A 20975-nucleotide genomic window follows, 5' to 3' on the forward strand; every position below is an offset into this window, starting at 1 on the left:
CGGAGGAGGGCCCAGAATTAACTTTTCTATGATTGGCTGACGGGAACAGGCGCTTGAAGTTTTGTAGGGAGCTGCCATGTTGTATCGGCGAGGTCAATACGCGGACTTCCGAGCTGCTGAAGGCGGGACTTCCTGGGCGTGGTTTGGGACTTTCATTTCCCGGTGGGCGGAGCAGGGCGGTGTGGCTCATTTGAATACTGTAATGGTGGCGACCTCTTCTCTGGCCTAAGCGTTTTAGTCACAAGGCTTCATCTGGTCCTCGTAACAGCCGCGTGTAGCAGGACTTTCCTAACCCTGCCCCTGTGACTAGAGAGCCATGAGGCAGTCTGCATGTCTTGTTTGGAGTGGTCAGGGAAGGCTCCCTTTAGGAGTCCTGCGGGCCAGGAAGGACATGTTGACTTGGTCAAACCGGACCGGGAGAGGAGACAGGATGTCAAAATTTGGGGGTTTAGTAGTTGAGTGGCTGGAAACGCCATTCAATGAAGCATGGGGCTGATGTTGGTGGGATATTTCACTACTGAGTAGAATGGAGTAGATGGGGGTACCATGTGTAGAACTGAGGGGAGGGGAGTCCTTGAGGGAGGGATCTTAGCCTTAACCTGGAGGCAACACCTCCCTCCAAAAAGAGACAAGACACCTGTAGCTTGGGGTCAGCCCTCCTGCTTTAATACTCCCCGCGACTGGAGGCTGCTTCATCCCCATTGTGCAGGTAGAAACCAGAGGCTCCAAGGAACCTAGACATGCCTGGTCACAGGATATGGCCTATGCCATGTACCACTGCTTCCCTGTAACACTACCCACAAGAAGGTGGGTAGTTCAGAAGGGCCCGTTTCTCCCTAATGCCATGGGTAGCACTGGAGGAGACAGGCCACACCCCTTCTCACATCCACCCCTAGCCTGTCCCAATCAGAACAGTGAGAGGTCCTAAAGGGAAGCCCCAGAGGGAGGGCGGCTGAGCCAACTGCTCTGCCACCTGGCCCTAGCAGGCCACTTCCCCAGCAGCTGTGTCCCAGGGTGGCCCCGTGGCCCCAGTGCCCTCACAGCAGTGTGCAGCTGCAGCTTCTCTCCTCCATGGCCATCAGGAGCACCCTGAGGTTTCGGCTGGAGTAAGGCGGGTAACGAAGGTCGTTGATTTTCTCCATCCCGGAGCTGCGCAGCAGACAGGCACGCTGGTTGGAAAAGGTGTCGAAGGAGAACTTGCCGTGGTACCTGCCCATCCCACTCGATCCTGTGGACAGCATGGAACACGGGCTTTAGGTCCTTAAAGTGACTGTGTTCTAACGGGTGGGCTATCTGAGCCTCTTTCTCCCCATCTGTTCAGTGGACTGATCGCAAGACATTACGGATAGAAGGCTGAACTACGAGCCTTCCACCAGACCAGTATGACAGGTTTTGATCTGGAACAGGCAAACTGAAGTCAAGGGCATGAATTCTCTAGCCCGGCTGCCCAAAGTTAAATTCGAACCCTGTCCTAAACAGGTATGTCACTTGGGCAAGTGACTGCCTCAGACTCCTCCTGTGACAGTGGTACACTCCTCCTAGGGTTGTGGTAGACATCTTCAAACCTGTGTAGTTCTTAGTGTCTAGGAAGAGAGAAGGACTCAGCCCAGAAAGTCCAGGGGACATGGCCTGGAGGGAGTTGGGAAGAATGGAGCTGGCTTGTTGGAAGAGTAAAGCCAGAGGAATGTAGAGTGAGCCAGATAGAGTGTGAGTGGGGAAAAAAGGGGGTAGGGAGGACTGTGGCTTGGGGACAACTTAGCGTTGAAGGTGGGTAACATGCCAGGGCCAAGCTCAGTAGCCCACAACAGACTAAGGGAGGGGAATGGGAGCTGGGCTCCAGGGCAAGACCTGGACGGGCCAGAACATGCTGTCATTCCAGTACTGATTATGACCAGGACACTTTCAGTGAGAAAGTAGACCCAAAGAAGAAGTGACTGCCAGGGCCACATGCTTATGGGGCTGCTGGGATACAGCTGTGAAGTTTACAGTTGTGTGCGTAGGGGGGCAGACATCTCCACATCCCAGGCCTCCGGGAAGCAGAGAGGCCCAGAGCTGGGGTCGCAGGAACTGTGAAGGCTGAGGGAGCATCATCTGACCCTACCATGGAGGTGAACGCACCAGGACTGAGTTGTGGATGGGTGGCTATGAAAAAGCCAAAATCTGAAGGTTCCACCACAGACTGTAACAGGGAGGTGGGAGGCAGGCTAGGTGGACACGGTCTATGGAGGGGGCTTCCTCTCGTGTCCGCTCCCCTGAGGGCGAGCCGCACGTCCTGTAGTTAGGGTGCTTGAGCGGCAGAGTGAGGATGCGACCGTGGATCAGCCCAGGAGGGCAGAGGGCTGCTGCCACCTACCCACTCCTCCAAAAGGAAGGCTGGACAGGGTCAAGTGCATGAAGCCATCGTTCCCGCAGAAGCCCCCGCTGCTGGTCCGGTCCAGGACTTGTTTGATCACCTGGGAGAGAAAGAGGAACTTGCTTAGCACATCTGGCTGTACCTTGTTTCAATAGGGACTGAGGTCCAAGGTGGGTCTAATGGAACATACCCACAGACTCCACCCTGGGGACACGTTCTCTGTGTGTCCACCTTTGTGCAACCCTGGCACAAAGGAGAAGTCATAAGACCTGGCATCATCTGGGAAAGGTAGAGTGGGCACAAGAGGTAGCTGCTGATCTTGTGGTGACAGTTTTCATGAGAGAGAAGGGAGGGACTTTGTGGGACGAGTTTGGGCCGCTAAGGCCAGGTTTGGACTCAGCAGCCTGAGATTGGCCTTGCCTGACTTCCTTGAAGGGTTTTCCTGCAGTCTGCAGGTCTGAGAAGGCTCGAGGGAAAGGAGACAGGTTTGTCCTACTTAATTTTGTGTTATTCAGTGATGCCAGCTCTGAGGTGGGCTTTGTCTGGTGAAGTGGATCCCACAGGGTGCAGCATTGCCTCAGCCCGACCTCATTACTGATGGTTGGGAGCCATCATGTGGTTGCTGGGAATTGAACTCAGGACCTTTGGAAGAGCAGGCAATGCTCTAACTGCTGAGCCATCTCTCCAGCCCAGGTTTTTGTTTTTAATTTATTAAATTTTATTTATAGTGTGTTTATGTGTACTAGTCTCAGCTCGTAACGATTTTGTGGGAGAAAACCATATGGGAGTCTGTTCTTCTACCACAAGATTCTTGGAGATTGGACGTCTTTACTGACTGAGCTATATCACCGGTCCCCTTAATTGGTCAGTTTGTTGTTTGTTTGTTTTAATCTTTAGAGATTTGTTTATTTTATGTGTATGTTTTGCCTGCATGCAAACATGTACCACGCATGTGCTTGGTGATAGAGGAAATAAGAGGGCATCAGATCCCTGGGATCTGGAATTGGAGTTATGGGTCATTGCAAACCAGCAGGTGGTGCTGGGAGCCAAATCTGGGTCCTCTGCAAGAGCACGAAGTGCTCTTAACTACTGAGCCATCTCTCCAGCCTAATTTGGTAAGTTTTGTCTCATGTGCAGGAAGCATTAGATTTGTTTTCCCAGGATCAAATATAACCAGGTGTCAGTGCACGCATTTATGGTCCTCACACTCAGGGGTGGAGTCAGAAGGATCAGGTTCAATCCAGGACTACACAGTTTAAAGCTAGCCTGGGCTTCATGAGGCCCTATCTCAAAAAATTGTCTGTGATGTCATCCAGGAGAGTTTGACCCGGGTAGGGTTTGACTTCCAGGAAGGAGGGCAGGGGCAAAGCCAAGAGGCCACCATGCCTGAAGTCCTGTAACTACCCAGAGGGGCGTGTTCCCTCTGTTGCCCCCACACACACACACACAGAGCTCACTACTGGTACTTCATCCCACCTGGCTTCTCTGAGAGAAGGCGTACAGCGCGAGTGGCTTCTCCCGGCGGTTGATGAAGTCAATGGCCTCATCCAGGTTCTTCACAGTCACCACAGGCAGTATGGGCCCAAAGATCTCCTCCTGCATCACAGGCTCCGTCTCCTGCACGTCCACTAACACTGTGGGTGCTGCAATGCAAGGGCAACTCAGCCTCACCCATGGGCAAGACGTATCCAGCGAGAGGGGTTCCAATGAAGGCAAAGCCTGTTCTCCACACAGGGCAGACCCAGGGTCTAACTCCCTAGGACCTCACACTTGCGGTCTCGAGTCTCACAGAACAACACAATCTAGAACAGAAGCTTAAGCCATACTCTGAACCTCTCGAGTGGGGTCATAGCCCAGTGGATCCAGAGTTTGGGAGTCACAGGCTCCAAGTCACAGTGATGGGGTGTTGTGAACTGGGCACCCAGGACTGGGTACTCAGGCCAGGCTCGAGAGGTGGGGCAGAGGATTCAGACACAGGCTGAGACCTGTAGTCCAGCGTGGAAAGGTCTTGGCCCAGGTTGGGAAGAGAGGGACTCACCAATATAGAGATTGCTCTCATCGCTCTGGCCACCAATGACCACACGGCCACAGCCCAGCAAGCCCTGGAGCCGCTTGAAATGTTTCTGGTTGATGATTCTGCCCAGGCTGGGGGAGGTCTGTGGGTCGTCTCCATAGAAACGTGTGATGGCATTCTGCAGGGCAGGTACCAGCCGCTCCTGCATCTCCTGGCTACACAGGATGTAATCAGGGGCCACACAGGTCTGGCCAGCATTGAAGTAGCGAAACCAGGCCACGCGGTTGGCCACAGTCTGGGGGTCGCAGTCATCGTCCACATAGCAGGGGTTCTTACCCCCCAGCTCCAGGGTGATGGGCGTCAGGTGTTTGGCGGCAGCAGCCATCACGATCTTGCCTACATAAGGGTTCCCTGGGTACATGGAAAGGGCCTAGAGTGGCTCACTAGTCAATTGGCTAAGTGGGTGGCCTCACCTGGACCCTGCACGGGGGCTCCAAAGGAAGAATTCATCCTGCACTCCCAACAGTGAATGGGACTCCATGAGCCTCTCCCGGGTGGAGCCTTCAGCTCCTACCTGTGTCTGCTTCTGTCCCTGGTCCACCTTGCAGCTTTTTCTCCAGCCTGTCATAGCACAAGGCATCTCTCCATCTCCTGAAACCTCTGATATCCTCTGCCTTGTCCTCTAAGGCCACAGCCCAGTTCAGCCCAACTGATGCTCAGTTCCTCCTCTCTGTCTCTCTTCTTCCCAGAGTTCCTGGTCTGCAGGCTCCTCCCCAAGTCCTGCCCCCATCTGCTCCTCCTCCAGGCTGTCCTGGCCCTTGACTGCAGCACCGTAATTCTCCCAGTCCTTGTTTGCTCTCTGCTCTCCTTAGTTCAAACACTGCAGTGGCACCTGGCTACGGGGACGCTTGCCTGTGATCCCGGTGCTCAGAAAGCTGAGCTAGAAGAGTACCTCAGGTTCAGTGCCAGCCTGGGCTACACTGAGATCCTGTTTCAAACAGTGGCTCTGATGGTACAGTCCTGTAATTCCTGCACTTGGGAGGTAGAGGCAAAAGTGTCAGGAATTCCAGGCCACCCTCAGCTACATAGTGAGTCTGAGGCCAGCCTAGGTTACATGAGACCTTGTCTGGAAAAACAAGCCAAACCCAAATAAGAGCGACAGCCCAAGGGCTGAGAGTATGACTCAGTGGTAGAGCATTTTCCTGTCACGAATGAAGTTTGGGGTTTCATTCCCAGCACCTTACACACTGATAAAAGACTCCAGAATCCTAGCACTCAGGAGGCAGAGGCAGGCAGATCTCTGTGAGTCCGGGGCAAGCCTGGTCTACAGAGCAAGTTCCAGGACTGTCAGGGCTACACAGAGAAACCCTGTCCCCAAAAACAAAAAGAATACAGAACATACAGCCTCTGACATACAGTCTTGTGTACTCAACAGAGACACACTGGTTTTGGGAGGAGGGGGCTGATGTTCTTCCTAAGGACTGTAGGCTAGTCATGGAAAGACTCTGTCTTCAATGCAGACTGTGTTTTGGATTGCCTCAGCTGTACAGATGAGAACAGACTGGATCAGTCATGGGCCTTGCAGCGAGATCTCAGCCAGGTCTGTTGGGACCTGCCTTGAAAACTGGCCTTGGGCTTTGCCTTGCCTCTGCACCTGGCCGTAAAAACCTCACCTAAGGGCCACCATGACTGAGGGTGTAGGGGTGACTTTGAGGGTCCCTGCCTCCTACCCTGCCTACTGAGACTGTTACCAATGGTCTTTCCCCCACAAGGAAGACCAATCCACCTTTGCTTCGGCAGTTTTCCCTGTCCCCAGCAGGGCCTTTCCTAGGCTTGAGGCAGGGTCTAGAGGGAAGTTCAAAGCCCACCTCTCACTTGCTCTAACCACCTGCATGTCAGAAGCCAGCCAGCTTTTGCTCAGGCCCTGGAAGCATGCCCACTACCTCCTCTTCCTTTTCTATCTTTCAGAAACTACTACATCATGGTCCCTTGAAGCAAGCTGTCTGGGACTGGGGGCTTGCTAGTATAATGGCAGGTGACCTCTGAGAGCTAGCAGCACTAAGAGCTTGGGTGCAGATCCTATCCTGGCCAGCAGGGCAACCCTAGGTTGGACACTGCTGCCCTTCAGCACCCCAAAGCAGCCTCTCACCTGTTGTCAGGGCTAAAGGGAGGTCGTGGGGTCTGCTGTTAGGGTCTGGCTCAGTAGGAGCTTGGCCTGGGCAAACTTTTGGCTCAAGGTTGAGGTTGGTTGGTGGTTGTAGACATGAGCATCTGTCTTCCCTAAGGGTCTGGAGGCTGGAGCCACCCCCGAACCTTACCTGTGAAGAAGATATAGTCGAACCTGTGTTCCAGCAGCTGCCCTGTCTCCTGAGGCCCACCCAGCACCACGGCAAAGCAGCTCTGTGGGGGGCGGGGCAGACAGAAGTCCTCAGACCCAGCTTCTGAGTTCAGGGGTGGTCCAACCTGCCTGGAGCCCGCCCACTTTGCTTCATCCAGACTTGGACAACCCTTTCTGAGAACTTCTGGGGGGGCTGAGCAAGAATGAAGCTAGGGCCTGCTATAGGACCCCAGGGGACAGACTGCCCTGGCTAAATCCTAGAAGGGAAACTGAAGTGGGGCACAGTAATGTAGCCAAGGCCGTGCAACTCAGAAGAGGTCCCCTAGCCAAGGACAGAGACTCATTCATGTAGCTCAGCTCTCAGGAAGCTGAGGTAGGAGGAGCACTATGAGTTTGAGGCTAGTCTTGGCTACAGAGTGAGGCCCTGTCCACCCCCCCAAAAAAAATAGAAGAGACAAAGACTGGAGAAGCTACTCAGCAGGCCATGAGGACCGGAGTTCGATCCTGAGCACCCACTGGAAAGCCAGGTGTGATGGCAGGCATGTAATTCCAGCACGGAGCAGTGTAGAAAGACAGATCCCAGAGACTCACTGGCCAACTAGTCTAGCCAAATTCTCCATTCCAGGAACCAGTGAGAGCCCTTGTGTCAAAACGCGGGGTGAACATTTAAAGAAACACCAGAGGTTGAGCCTGGCCTCCTCTTACACAGAGGCATGCTGTGGGAACTAGCGGTGGTCTCTTACACAGAAGCATGCTCTGGGAACTAGCGGTGGTCTCTTATTTCTTGCATCTTTTGGAAGTCACTTGATTGCACTTCTTGTTTACTCAAGTAATATTATTTCCCTTCTCAGGTCTTTGATGTGGTTGAAGACTAGATAGTCAGTTACTTTCCTCTCATGACTTAGCTAAGACATTTTTAATATAAGACTTAGAGCCCTTAGGATATGATAACTATTGAAACATTTAGCATATGTTTATTGTTTGATGTTGTTCATGCTGACTGTAATTCTAATTTTTTTAAATATTTATTTATTTATTCATTATGTATACAATATTCTGTCTGTGTGTATGTCTGCAGGCCAGAAGAGGGCACCAGGCCTCATTACAGATGGTTGTGAGCCACCATGTGGTTGCCGGGAATTGAACTCAGAATCTTTGGAAGAGCAGGCAATGCTCTTAACCACTGAGCCATCTCTCCAGCCCCCTCTAATTTTTTTTGATATTTATGAGTTCTACATTTTTCTCTGCTCCCCTCCCTGCCTCTCCCCTCCCATCTTCAACCCTCCCCCAAGGTCCCCATGCTCCCAATTTACTCAGGAGATCTTGTCTTTCTCTACTTTCTACTTCCCATGTAGATTAGCTCTATGTAAGTTTCTCTTAGTGTCCTCATTGTTGTCTAATAATTATAATTTTTACGTATATTTTTGTCTCTTCTTTTCTCTGGACAATACTTGATATCTGTTCTTATTGTATATAGTTTTGTATTACTTAGAACACTCTTATTTAGACAAAAGGAGGAGGTGCTGTGGGAATAGGGCCCCAATAGCCTTTACTATACTGGCCCACTTTGGTCACTGTCTCATGTAATATAAATACAGACATGCGTGGGGCCTCTTTGCTGCTGGTTTCCGTTCCAGTTCCCAGCGGAGGACTGCATATCGCTACCCTTTCTGTGAGTTTATCCCCAAATAAATAAACCTTTGTTATACTCCATTCCGGGCTAATGTGGAACTCTTTTGTACACCACCATAAACATACATGCGCACACATACACATGAGCAAGCACACCCCCCCCTCAAGCTCACTCCCCCACACTGAAGGCCCTCCTGAGGTTGGGATGTGTCCCCTGCCTTACCCCCACCGGGAACTGCCCAGTCCTAGGCCTCCACCATCCTTGGTTACCTGGTCCAGGTAGCGGGGCAGGACCTCAGCCAGGATCTTCTCAATGGCCTTGCTGGTCTCCGAGGGCTTGAGAACCACACAGTTTCCTGCAGTCAGCACAGAGGGAAGACTCGGAGAGGGCAGCCATGCAGGGGGTGTGCTGGCCACACTAGCTCTCAGTCAAAGAATCAGAAGTGACAGACAGACCCTGGCCAGGGGCTGCCTGGGAGCAGGGTGCCAGCTCCCCTGCCTTCCTCCTCTGGTTTCCTAGGTAGCCCTGTGTTCTCCAGTGACTAGGGCTGTGGGAAGGTGGGGGTCTCACCTGCAGCAATGGCCCCCACCAGCGGCACAAGAGTCAGGTTCAAGGGGTAATTCCAGGGTGCAATGATAAGCACCACGCCAAAGGGCTCCTTCCGGATGAAGGCTGAGTCCAGCTGTGTGGCCTGGGCCAGGGAGAGCAGTGAGGCTCTGTAGAACCACACTGTGGGAGCAAACAGTTCCCAAAGCCCAACTGCCATCCTGTCCCCGTCCCCCAGCTTACCAGATTCTTGGACACTTTCTCATCCTTCATCCAAGACCTCAGGTTCCGGAGGGCCAGGTCCACCTCAGCCTGGCTGATGGCGATCTCAGATACTTCTGACTCAAAAGTTGACTACAGAAGAGAGTGAGGGACAGGGCTGTCCTAAAGCAGCAAAGAGCTGGAGAGTGGGGAGGTACAGCTTTCTTCCCAAAGGTGCTACATCTCTTTGTCCTTCATTTATTCACTCACTCATTCACGCGTTCCAGGGAGCCATGGGCACCTGGAGGCAGAATATAGTGGGAAGAGAGCCTAGCAGGTGCAAAGGCCCTGTGCTGGCAGCTGGGGCTTGCTCTGCTTCTACTTAGAGAGAGGGGCACAAGGCATGATTCTCCTCGGTCAATGGTCTTTTTCCCACAGCCCAGGGGGACAGTACCTAGTGCCCAGGGGAGAAGTAAGAAGACAAAAATGGGCTGGGGATGGGACTCGGCAGTAGAGAGCTTGCCTAACAAGCACAAAACTCTGGGTTCCATCCCCAGCAACGTGTAGACTGGGCACGATGGCAAACACCTAGCCCTGAGGAGGCAGAAGCAGGAGGGTCAAGAGTTCAAGGTCATTCTCGGCTTTGTAATAAGGTTGAGATCCCATCTCAGAAAAGCCACGACCATGCTCTGCACTCTGCCCCAGACTCTAGGAGGGACCCAGGCTTCAGGGTCAGGGATGCCAGAGCCAGGATGAATTGTGGCCATTGAAATACAAGTTCTCTTGGAGAGCAACAGAAGACGGAGGCCTGCAGAGGACACTGTACTTCCAATAGCTGAGCCTGGTTCAGGCGACGTTCAGCCACACACCACTCACAGCAAGCCTGGCATCTCCTGAGGTCCCTATCGAGGTTTGTGGGGTGGGGTCGTTAGAAATCAGTATGCACACAGTGGGCACAGTGACCTCAGGAGAGCTTCTTCCTCAGGCCCTGCTTTTCCTGACTGTGTGTCTCTGGGCAAGAAACTGCCTTCTCTGCACCCTCCTCTGGGGATAGGTGGGTGTGACTGTCCAGCAGGAGGAGTGTTTGTCCTCTGATAAGAGTCTGACCACTGGGCAGGCACCACGGGCCAAGGATTGAGACAGTGAGTAGTCTGACTGGATCAGAGGGAGGCACCAGGTTGAATTTTCTGGGCTACTGCCTCCTTTGTAAGGTCCAGATTTATGGAATCGAATACCACAGCAGAGGTGGAACCTGAGCTGAAGGGGGAAAGGTCAGGTCTCGGGAGTGCTGGGCGGGGCTGGTGAGAGTCAGTCCCCGAGCCCATCAGACTGGAAGAGCCACTAGGGTAACAGCAGGGATAAAGAGGAGAGGAACTCACTGGGACAGATCTGTTGGGCAGCCATCTCAGGACTGGGAGACCCAGCATGGCTGCTGCTGGATTTGGGAGGACACCCCAGAACCTCCAGGGTACAGAGGCTGTGAGGTCCACAGTGCCAAGTGAGACCCAAGTCCTTCAGGGCGTGGTCCACTTCCTCAGGCCTTCTCGCCCACATCTCTCTGTCTCTCACTCTCCAGCCCTCTGGTCTCTGCAGTTCCTCAGTTACAGACACATCAAGCTCTTCTGCCTCAGGCAGGACCTTTGCCTATGCTGCTGGGCCTCTTCCTCTGATGTCCGTCCAGCTCTTTCTCCCTGCTTCCTATCTCTGTTCCAAGGCCCCTCCTTCTCAGAAAAACCTGCATTGACCCCCCCACATATAAACCAGCACCACCGTCTAACCCCTGACTTAACACTGTGATGTCTGCACCTCACACGTTACCAGATCACATGCCATATTGTCTCCACCCCTTCCCCGGCAGAGGTCAGCTCTGGAGACACAGGCTTTTTGCTCTCTGTGTTCATAGAACCTGTCTTGGCACCAGTACCAAGCACATACCAAGTTTCCCATAAATAGCTGCAGAGTAGATAGGGGACAGATGGACAGGGGCCTTCAGTCAGCTGTGGTTCACGACAGGAGCTGGGGTTCCACGGGTTTTCAGCTCCTCTTCATGGAGGATGTGGCTGAGCTGTATCCCTTATCCCGGCTGTACCACCCTTTCTGACCCCGGGGTCATGCACACCCCTACCCCACTGTCCCTCCTCCATGCTACCTTGCCTAGGTCCTGGGCCAGTGCCTCCTGCAGCTGCTGTTTGTTGTCTCGAAGGAAGCGGCCCAGGCCTTGCAGCTGTGCAGCCCGGAACTCTGCCGGCCGTGTCCGCCCGCTGTTGAAGGCCTCCCGCAGCTGCCGCAGTGTGTCCTCAAACGAATCCATCCTGCAGGACAGCGCAGTGTGAATCGCATGGCTTGGACCACCCCCACCTTGGTGATCTTCCCCAGCCCCTGTCCAGCACCAGTGCCTCACAGTTCTCCCCAGGGCCTCCCTGGGACAACTCTACTGGTGACAAGAGTGGCCTTTGAGACAGAGGCATGCCTCCCTCTGCCGGGTGGACTCTAGGAGGCTGCAGGACAGGGTATCAGTAAGGCTGGGCAGGGGAGTTCAATGGATTTCATTGAAGTTAGCGCTGACACAAGGCCCCTGCTCTAGTGCCCTCCCAGGGGCTACACTCCCCCCCGCCCCCGCCTGGCCTGCGTAGAGTGGACAGGAATGGGAGACAGTGAGGGACACCACTGCAGTCACCCAGCTCAGGAGCTCTGCACAAGAGGAGCCAGGCTGGCTGGTGGCAGCTCAGAGACCTGGGGTGACCTTGGGCACACTCTCAGCCCCCTTGGCACAAAGGGAAAAGTAGCTTGGGCTTCCCAGAGACCCTCCTGCCCACCTCAGCCATGATGCCAACTGGACCACAAGAGAAGGGGACGGGTAGGGAGGAGTGCCAGGTGGGCTGATGGGCCGTCACCAGCTGGAACTGGCAGACAGGAAAGGGGCCTGATATTCCCCTGGGCTCATGCCTGTTTACACGAGGCTCATCAGAGGAGCCCTGTGACGCATTTGCTGCTTGGCCTGGTACCAAGGACCGATTGGGGACCCTTTCCTCTTTCCCTGTGACTTCAGGTCTCAGTGTAACTGAAACCCACTCCAGTGTTCTTCATCACTCTTACAGTGGCCTCTCTGTGTTTGTGCTTTAAAAAAAAATTTTTTTTGGCATGTGCCTTTGTATGTGATGTACATGCGTGTATGTATGTGTGTTCCCAAGTCCATACAGGCCCAAGGCTAATGCTGGGTCCTCAAACATTCTCCACCTTATTATTAAGTCAGAGTCTCTCATCTGAACCCCGATATCACAGATAAGACCAATCTAGGGCTGAAGTTGTGAACTCAGCAGTTAAGGACAGACATGCTGCTCTTCTAGAGGACCTGAATTCAAATCCCAGCACCCACATAAGGTGGCCCACGCCACCTGCGACTTTAACCCCAGGGGATCTGGCACCTTTGGTCTCTGCAAGTACCTGCACTCACTCCCACAGACACATAATAATACACAAAGCTTTGAAGGGGAACTAGAGTAGCCAGACAGTCTGCTCTGGGGATCTATTCTCTCCGCCTCTGGGCTACGGAGTTCCGGCAGCTGTCACACCACCAGTGCTTGTGTGGGCTCTGGGCATCTGTAGGGGCAAAAACTTCATCTGCTGAGTCATCTCTCCAGCCCCAGGTGTTTTGTTTGTTTGTTTGTTTTCTTGGCTCCTCAGTGTGAGACAGATTGCCCTGAAACACACTCTAGAGCTATGATAGCCTTGAACTTCAGATCCTCCTGTTTGTGTCTCTTAAGTGCTGCGATCATAAAAGCACACAGCATCGTGTCTGTCTTAGCTGCCAGGTTTTGTGAAGATGAAACCTTGAGGTCTGCTGCTGGGCCCAGGTGGGCCCAGTGCTTTGCTCCTGTCAGGCAGCTGTTGTCCGGGGGCCTTTGTGGGAGCAGTGATCTGGGGCGATGAGCCACCTCAGCGGCTGTGCCGAGGGTCCAGCGTGGACCGTTCAGGCCTCCTGCTCCAACAGAGACGGCACCATCCTCCATTCCCATTCCCCGGAGTGTCATCAGAGTGTCCCGGGGCTCTCCTACTATCAAGAGACCTGGGGCAAAGCCTCTTCTGTCCTGCCTCAGTTTCCTTGCTGTTACAGAAGATGAAAGCCTGGTTTTCTGGAAGATCTGAGTACAAGGCAGCTGCTGTTGTTCCCAGAAGGCAGAGGAAGGCCAGCAGCCTGTGAGTCACCAGCAGAGGAGGGAGGACATTCTGTGGTCAAAGCTCTTGCTGTGCAAGCAAGAGGACCAGAGTTCAGATTCCCAGGCCCAGGTAAAGGCAAGTGCGCATGCACGTGAGCTCCCCACGGCCCCAACCTCCCTCAGAAAGCAGACAGGACAAGCTGGCTGATGAGATGCCTCAGATTGGCAAGCTCTGGGTTTGACTGAGAGACCCCACCTCAAAGAGAATGAAAGTGGGGAGCTATGGGGAACCTCAGGCCTCCTTACGCATACATACAAACACATGTGCATCCCCCCCCCACAGTGAACTCACACACGTGAACGCACATAGCCCTGAGTAAAGAAAAAGAAAGCACGCCACCAACAGTCGCTTCCTCCCCCTGCTCACTGGAGGCTCTTCAGCGCCCACAAAAATGTCAAGCATGCCTACCAAACACTGGCTTGTGGGCAGGGGAGCTCTGTGGGTGGGCTCTATACGGAACATTCCAGAAGTGCTCCTGGCAACACTGATGCTAACTCACCATGGCAGCAGGATACACACCTCTCCTGCAGGGCTGCCCACCGGGCCCACAATGCCTTCTCAAGGTTGGTCACTGTGGACCAAAACCTGACAGTGTGCCCACCAAAAAAGCTAGAAAGCCAGGCTGGACCTGATGGAGCAGAGGAGCCAAGGCTATCTGCCACCTGGGATCAGGTGGTCTTAGACTAAGACATCACAAGGCAAGTGGGAAGTCCCAGTGGACAGACACTGGGGGATTCCTGTCTAGCTCCACTGGACTGCACCCCATCCTCCCTCCCTGGGTACATCCCATCCTGGGTAAGACCATAAGGATGTCCACCCTAACTCCTTTAAACACACAACAAGGGGACCGTTCTTCACCTCACTGAAGGAAACGAAGACCAGAGCACAGAGAGGACAAGGAGCTAGCCCGAGGATGCCCAGCTCCTTGACATTGGAAAACCTCGGCCCAGAGGTACAGAAAGCTGACTGCTTCAGTCACCCCATTCCTGGAGGATGAGAACAGGGCAGCCTGGAGTGCAGAGAGGAACAGACAGTCCTTGGGAGGAGGCAACACTTGTGAGCTGTGGGTTCAGGAGCAGAAAGAGAAGAGCCCCGTGAACGTGAAAAGCCAATCCGCTGGTGTCTCTTTCCCTCAGTCCCGTCATTCCTAGCAATCCCCACTATGTTGTCCTGTCCAAGCCCAGAGCTCAGCTGCTTAGATCCAGGGCTGGTGAGCCCGGGGGTCTCCCTGAGGATGGTGTGGGAGTTTCTGTGTCTGTGTTTTCCTAGGGCTTGAGTAGGACCATGAGCCTAGGGATCCCTCTAAAAGCAATAATCAGCCCAATATGATAAACCATGCCTCCATCCCAGCAATAGAAAGGCAGAAGCAAGATGATCACTATGATTTCTAGCAAATTCCATATAAACCAAGGTTTCATTATGAAACTGTGTCAAAAAAAAATATGGGTAAGGGAACTTGCTATGCTAGCTGGACGGCCTGAGTTTTCTCTGTAGAACCCACACGAAGGTGGAAGGAGAGAACCAGCTTCATAAAGTTGTCCTCTGACCTCCACATGCATGCCACGGGATGCACCCCCCCCCCACATCATAAATGCTTTAAAAATCGTACAGAAATGCCTCGCGGTGGTGGCGTACGCCTTTAATCCCAGCACTCAGGAGTCAAAGGCAGGTGGATCTCTGTGTGTTTGAGGCCAGCCTGGTCTGTGGAGAGAATTCCAGGACAGCTAAGGCTACTACACAGTGAAACCCTGTCTCAAAAACAAAAATAAATAAATAATTGCTGAACAGGGCCTGGAGATGTCGTTCTGTTAGTGGGCTATTTGTCTAGCGTGCAGGAAGGACTGAATCTGATCCCTTGCGAAGTGTAGGCAGAAAGGTCAGAGTTCAGGGTCATCCTTGGCTACGTAGTGAGCTTGAGACCAGCCTGGGCTACGTGAGTTTCTGCCTACACAAGCACAAACAAACTTATTTGGCTATGGTAGGCGGGGCCAGCATGGGCACTTGCTGTGGCTGGGGCTGCAGGGTGAGCCCCAGGCGGGTCTGGAAACTAGAGAAAATGGAAAAGGACTGAGAATGCGGGCCTGCACTCCTTCACCCAGGGGACGAGCCACCAGGCAAGGGCTCAGCTGATGGTCCCTGTTCTCGCCTACCCCACTGGGCTCCAGTGCTGGAAAACTCAGTCCAGTCCCGCATGCTTCCTGCCTCAGTTTTCCCAACTACACCACAAGCCTCCATGGTCTAGGCACAAATTCCAGCAGCTTGACTGGCTAGTGGCCCTCAGGCAGTCTGTTGGGCGCTTTGGCTCACTCTTTACTTTAGCAAAATGGGTCAGTTCTTGGTGCCACCTGTAAGCTCGCTGTTGGGGAAACTCAGAGGCAGAGGTTTAGAAAGGCTTGGTCCGGGCACAGCCCCCAGAAGCTCTTAGCCATGATGGCTGCCATGGGTGACAGATAGCACCAGGGGGCTGAGACAGTAGGACTCCAGGATAAGGACCCAAGGAAACCTTAATCCAGTGTGGGATTCGGGAGGCAGGGGATCTTCATGGCAGTGAAGGAAGGTGTGGCCTCAGGGCTCGGAGACCTTCATCAGTACTGCCAAAGTGGGGGCACTAGGTCAGGCTGAAAGACCCCTCCCCCCCAGGCCCTGAAACTGAAGGGGCCTTGGCTCTAATCTCCTATGTGTGGCCTCTGTGGTCTATGTGTGGCTTTGCCCCTGAGCTCCAGAAGATCATCCAGAGCTTTGGGCTGCAGTGTCTCCTATGCAAGATCCCTGGGGAGCTGGGACCAAGATGTTCCTGGGCCTGGAGACTAACCCTGCCCTCTCATAGATAAGCTACGGGAAGACGAAGTCCCTGGAACCACAAGGTCCCTCCCCAGGCACAGCGGCTCCTGCCTCTCTTTCACTGGGCTCTGCTGAGTTTATTGCTGAGGGGTCTTTCCTAAGGTCCTTGGAGCGTCCCCAACTACCAGGCTTGCGTGGTAGCTAGGGCCCTGGAAACGGTGCCCGAATGGGCCTTCAGGGGTGGGAGGCCATGTTCTCTCCTGTGGCAGCCATGTCCCTCCTCCCCCTCCCAGAATGAGTCCCCCAGGAGGAGAAGGGCAGGGGAGCACAGTGCAGACCCAGGAGGCCAGCTGGGCCCTGCACTCTGAGCTCCTCAGCCCTCCCCCTCAGTCTCTTCCTTCCCTTTTCTCTCCAGGCAGCAAGCAGATGAGGCCTGAAAGACACAGGCTGCCTGTGTGTGAAACAGCCAGTTTCCAGACAAGATAGGGATCCCAGCACCCCAGAGTAGCTGGGCTAGATCCCAGCCAGGACAGATCAGTAACAGCTCCACTCCCTTCTCCCTGGGGTACAGTACCTGAGGCCTCACCAAGCTGCCCCTTCTGCCTTCCTGGCTGTCCAGCCCGGCCTGAGCCTTGCCTTTAAGCAAGGTTCAACAATGCCTGCCCCTGGGGCGGGGCCGCCCTGGCCCAGTGCCTGACCTTGGCTCCAGGCCTGGTGGAAGCTGCTAGCTGGGATTTTACCACAATATCTGTCTCATAGAGGCCCGGAGACTCTCTCAGACCACAGAAAAGAAGGCAGGGCCCAGAGAAGGGTGGCTTTAATTCAGGGTCACATGCTGTTCTGAACAATGAGGGGAACAGAGGAGAGGCTGAGGGATGGGAGGGAAGGCAGAGGTGAGCATGTTCTCACCACTAGGAGGAGAGCCTGGGAATTTCAGTGTGAAGGTGCGGCCCTTGACGTCCCAGCCTGGAATATCAAGAAAGGCTGAACACTGCCTCCCAGCCTTGTCTACTCTGAGTCTCAGTTTCCCGGAGTGCAGAGACAGTCTCAAGACTAGGCCCTCTCTCTGCCAGCGGTGCCCCAGGCTTCTGCCTACCTGTGACCCTCCGTCTACCTCCAACTGCAGCCTGCTCACAAAGGCGTTCACCCTCAAACCTCACATTTTACAATAAGAAAATGGGGCCCTGGAGGGGACGAGCTGTGGCCACGTAGGATATGCATGGCAGGGCTTCAACTGTAAAACCGGCGACGCGTCTCTCCCCAAAGACATCCCCTCTGCCTGCCACCCTCAGGACAGCCGTCAGGATACTGTGTACTGCTGAGGTGGCCCCTGGGGTCCTGCTCCTCTGCAGGTGCGGAGCTGTGCCTGGCTCCACCCCAGGGACACCTGTGGGAGCCTGCACAAAGAGGGGATGATCCTGAGCAGCTGCTGGGGCAGACAGGCTGGCGGCTGGGTTACATGTACGTACGTGAGAAAAAGACACCTTTGTACCTCTGCCCAGGCCACCAAGCAATCTTTCCCTGCAGGTGCCCCGGGCCAGCCTGGAGGCTGCTGGCCAGGGCCTCTGTGCCGACCTTGCACCTAGGAGATGCTCCTCACCGCCTCACCTAGCTCCCCAACCTACCTGGGAGGGCAAGGGAGGCCCACAGGCCCACGCCCTGCTGCCAACCCTGCAGGATTCAGCTAAGTTGGGATAGGTGTAGGGCCGAGGGGCACTGAGGGCCCTGTCTTCTGCGTGGGATGGAGCCCCCAGCCGCCGCTTGTCACGTGGATCAGCATGTGACAGCCCTGCTGTGCACTGTCTGGAACTGAGCCAGACAGACGCACAGGCAGAGCGGGTGTCATGTAAGACTGAGCTGGGGCTGAGTCTGTAGCTCTCGGCCAGAAATAAGGCCCAGAGAGGGTCAGCCACTGGTCTGAGGCCACACAGCAAATGAGGGGCTCGTCTGGGAAAGATCCTAGTAAGCAGGAGGGGTGTTGAATTCTCAGCACCTCCTTCCTAGCCAGAGGGCTGCTAGGGCTTCCCTGAGTTCAGGGATTAAATTTGTCTCAATTTAGGAACAGCCTCAGATGAGGCCCACAGGAACCCCAAATTTCTAGGACAAGGTACCTGAGGTGGCAGTCCCTGTGCAGATGCCTGGGACACAACTGAACCACTGTCAGCCCTGAGAGGACAGCCTCAAGTGAAGAAACACCTAGATCAGATCATGTCTGTGGGGGACTGGTCTAGGCCGGCCCGCCCATCGTGAGAGGGCCCATTCCCTGGGCAGGTGGTCGTAGGCAAAGGAAGCTTGATACAGGAAGCCGCAGCCTCCACCGTCCTGCTGTGCCGCTTTGGCTGAGATGTGAGCGCCTTGGTCAGGGGTGGTATCATGGGAAGCAGAGAGAAAGCCTGCCTTCAGGTTCCATCTTGATTGCCTTGACTTCACTCTGTGATGGGCTGGGTCTGGACTTATAAACCTGACGAAAGCCTTTGCTCCTCGAAGCTCCTCGATCACAACAGAAAAGAAGTTGGACAAGACTCCGAGATAGTGTGCCCCACTGTCATATCCCTTTCTCCTTGTTCCTCAAGGCTCCCAGGAGTGGCCCTGGCATTCATGGCCTTGCCAAGGGGACCCCAGAGGAAGTGGTGCTATGGGGGCCTTGTGTAGAGTGTAGAATCCCGAAGCTGGGGACCAGGCATAGAAGGGGTGCAGAGTGTGGTCTGAGCCTGAGAGCGCTCACCGCTCACCTGCAAACAAGCCCTGACTGAGCCACATAACCCTTGTAGGGTCTCCGTTCTTACCTGTTAAATGGAGTTGGCTCTGCCTATGTTGCAGAGCTCAGTAAGGATAGCTCAGGAACCATCCAGAAAGTGCCTGGAACAAGCCCAGGAGTGGTGGCCTTTAATACCAGCACTCAGGGGGCAGAGGCAGGAAGATCTCTGAGTCTGAGGCCAGCCAGAGTGAGTTCAGGACAGCCAAGGCTACATAGAGAAACTCTGTCTTAAAAAACCAGTGGCAGAGTGGGGAGAAGACACCTGGAACACAGCAGGAGATCAGTATGTCCTCAACATCAGGTACAAAGAAAGAGCAGGGGAGTGTTCTTGGCCCCTTGGCATAGGTACGCAGTGATTGCCAGTCACCTGCTCCTTTGTGCGCTCAGCAGAGAAGCACCTGCTGTGCCTCTGGGCCACACAGCCTTGTACTGTTCCCAGGCGTCCAGCTGAGACTACAGGCCCAGAGAGGGGTGGCCACTCAGCCACGGCGGCACAGAGAGGCCATGAGGACATTCACACTAGCTAGGCTTTTCCACACCCACACCGTTTTATGAATGAGGTCCTCTTTCCAGGACCACAGGTCTCAGCAGACAGTAGCAGCCGTGTTTCCTATCCACTTGCTGGCACTTGCTGGGAGGAACTGGGCAGGGTCCTTGGATCATCTTTCAGCTACTCCAGTGCCTGACCTAAAGATCACTACTTTTGGTTTGGGTGTTTTATTTTTTGTTTTTTAGATTTACTTATTTTGTATACAGTAGTCTGTCTGCATGTGTGCCCACACGCCAGAAGAGGGCACCAAATCTCATTACATATGGTTGGTTGTGAGCCACCATGCAGTTTTGGGAATTGAACTCAGGACCTCTGGAAGAGCAACCAGTGCTCTTAACCTCTGAGCCATCTCTCCAGCCCGGGGTTGGGGTTTTTGATAAAAGGTCTTATTCTGTAGCCCAGGCTGGACTCACATTTGGTAAAAGATCTTATTCTGTAGCCCAGGCTGGACTCACATTCGGGGCAGAGATTGCCCCATCTCAGCTCCTGAGCCTGGGCTTTCAGACCTGAGCCACCTCAGCCCGCGTCCCCCGCCCCCCGCTCCCCCGTGAGGGACATCGATCACTGTCACAAGGAGAATTTAAGAACATGAAATGTTATTGTAGAGAAGGCATTGGGAAAGCATGTGGGGTGTAGCTCCTCAGGAGTGGGGTGCCGCCTCGAGCTGTCATGGTCTGACTAGAAGTGGCAGAGACAGAAGCCTTGCCAAGGTGGCACTGGGTGTCTGCCAGGGTGACATCTATTAGCCCAAAGCTCTCCTTCGGTGTTTCACAACTGTGTGTGTGTGTTTGTGTGTGTGTGTGTGTGTGCTCAGAGGACGACCCACAGCCCTCGCTCTCCTCTCCCACTCTTTGGTGCTCCAGGATTGAGCCCAGGCTGGCAGACTTGGCAGGAAGCAGCCTCCCTGGCTGAGGCTCATCTTAAGCTCTGGTTCTGTCCTGAAGTCAGTGGCTGACTGAGAGGAGGGCACAGGCTTTAGGAGCATGTCAGCAGCTTCTGCCCCTTGCACACGGGCCTTCTGCTGATATGACTGAAGGGGTGCACCCCTGGGAGGGCTTCTTTTGGGTCCCTCACACCCTTCTCCAGAGCAGCCACATAGCACAGGCCACACGTGCCACACACACAAACCACACACTACACACCGTGTACAAACACACACCCACACCATATTTTTCACTCACCACCCACTGCACTATAACACACATCTCAGATCCTTCCTTCCTTCCTTCCTTCCTTCCTTCCTTTCTTCCTTCCTTCCTTCCTCTCTCTCTCTCTCTCTCTTGTCTGTCTGTCTCTCTTTCTTTTTCTTTCTTTCTTCCCTTTGTTTTTTTTGAGACAGGGTTTCTCTGTGTAGCCCTGCCTGTCCTGGCCTCAGAGATTCACCTGTCTCTACCTCCAGAGTGCTGGATTTACAAAAAATAAATAAATAAATAAATAAATAAATAAATAAATAAATAAATAAATAAATAAAAGCCGGGCAGTGGTGGCGCATGCCTTTAATCCCAGCACTCTGAAGGCAGAGGCAGGCAGATCTCTGTGAGTTCGAGGCCAGCCTGGTCTACAAGAGCTAGTTCCGGGATCGG

General features: G+C 54.0%; 1 protein-coding gene across 2 annotated transcripts; it reads right to left on the reverse strand.

Annotated features, from left to right (window-relative positions):
- Positions 1-83: 83 nt before the first annotated feature.
- Aldh3b1 (aldehyde dehydrogenase 3 family member B1) lies at positions 84-16823 on the reverse strand. Of its 2 annotated transcripts, XM_050137413.1 has the most exons (10): positions 16659-16823; positions 11235-11397; positions 9128-9238; positions 8909-9029; positions 8608-8693; positions 6686-6767; positions 4392-4778; positions 3830-3996; positions 2354-2453; positions 84-1228 (listed from the first exon to the last, which is right to left on the reverse strand). In XM_050137413.1, exons 2-10 carry the CDS (start codon positions 11394-11396, stop codon positions 1038-1040), a joined length of 1407 nt encoding a protein of 468 aa, XP_049993370.1. In that variant the 5' UTR covers position 11397; positions 16659-16823; the 3' UTR covers positions 84-1037. The 2 variants fall into 2 exon arrangements, with proteins under 2 accessions (XP_049993370.1, XP_049993371.1); XM_050137414.1 differs by lacking the exons at positions 6686-6767; positions 8608-8693; positions 8909-9029; ... (1 more) ...; positions 11235-11397; positions 16659-16823 and adding an exon at positions 6517-6669.
- Between the last annotated feature and the right edge of the window lie 4152 nt (positions 16824-20975).

This window comes from Alexandromys fortis, unplaced genomic scaffold (assembly GCF_014885135.2).
Source record: "Alexandromys fortis isolate MF-2015 unplaced genomic scaffold, M_Fortis_MF-2015_v1.1 scaffold_3, whole genome shotgun sequence".
NCBI lineage: Eukaryota > Metazoa > Chordata > Mammalia > Rodentia > Cricetidae > Alexandromys > Alexandromys fortis.

What these genes read in the sequence shown, in the direction of transcription:
- Aldh3b1 (XM_050137413.1), bottom strand. Translation starts at nt 11,396, where the DNA reads ATGGATTCGTTTGAGGACACACTGCGGCAGCTGCGGGAGGCCTTCAAC. An exon ending in AGAAAGTGTCCAAGAATCTG is followed by an intron (nt 9,030 to 9,127) that starts GTAAGCTGGGGG and finishes TCCCTGGCCCAG; the next exon opens with GCCACACAGCTGGACTCAGC. An exon ending in CCTTCTCTCAGAGAAGCCAG is followed by an intron (nt 2,454 to 3,829) that starts GTGGGATGAAGT and finishes TTTCTCTCCCAG; the next exon opens with GTGATCAAACAAGTCCTGGA.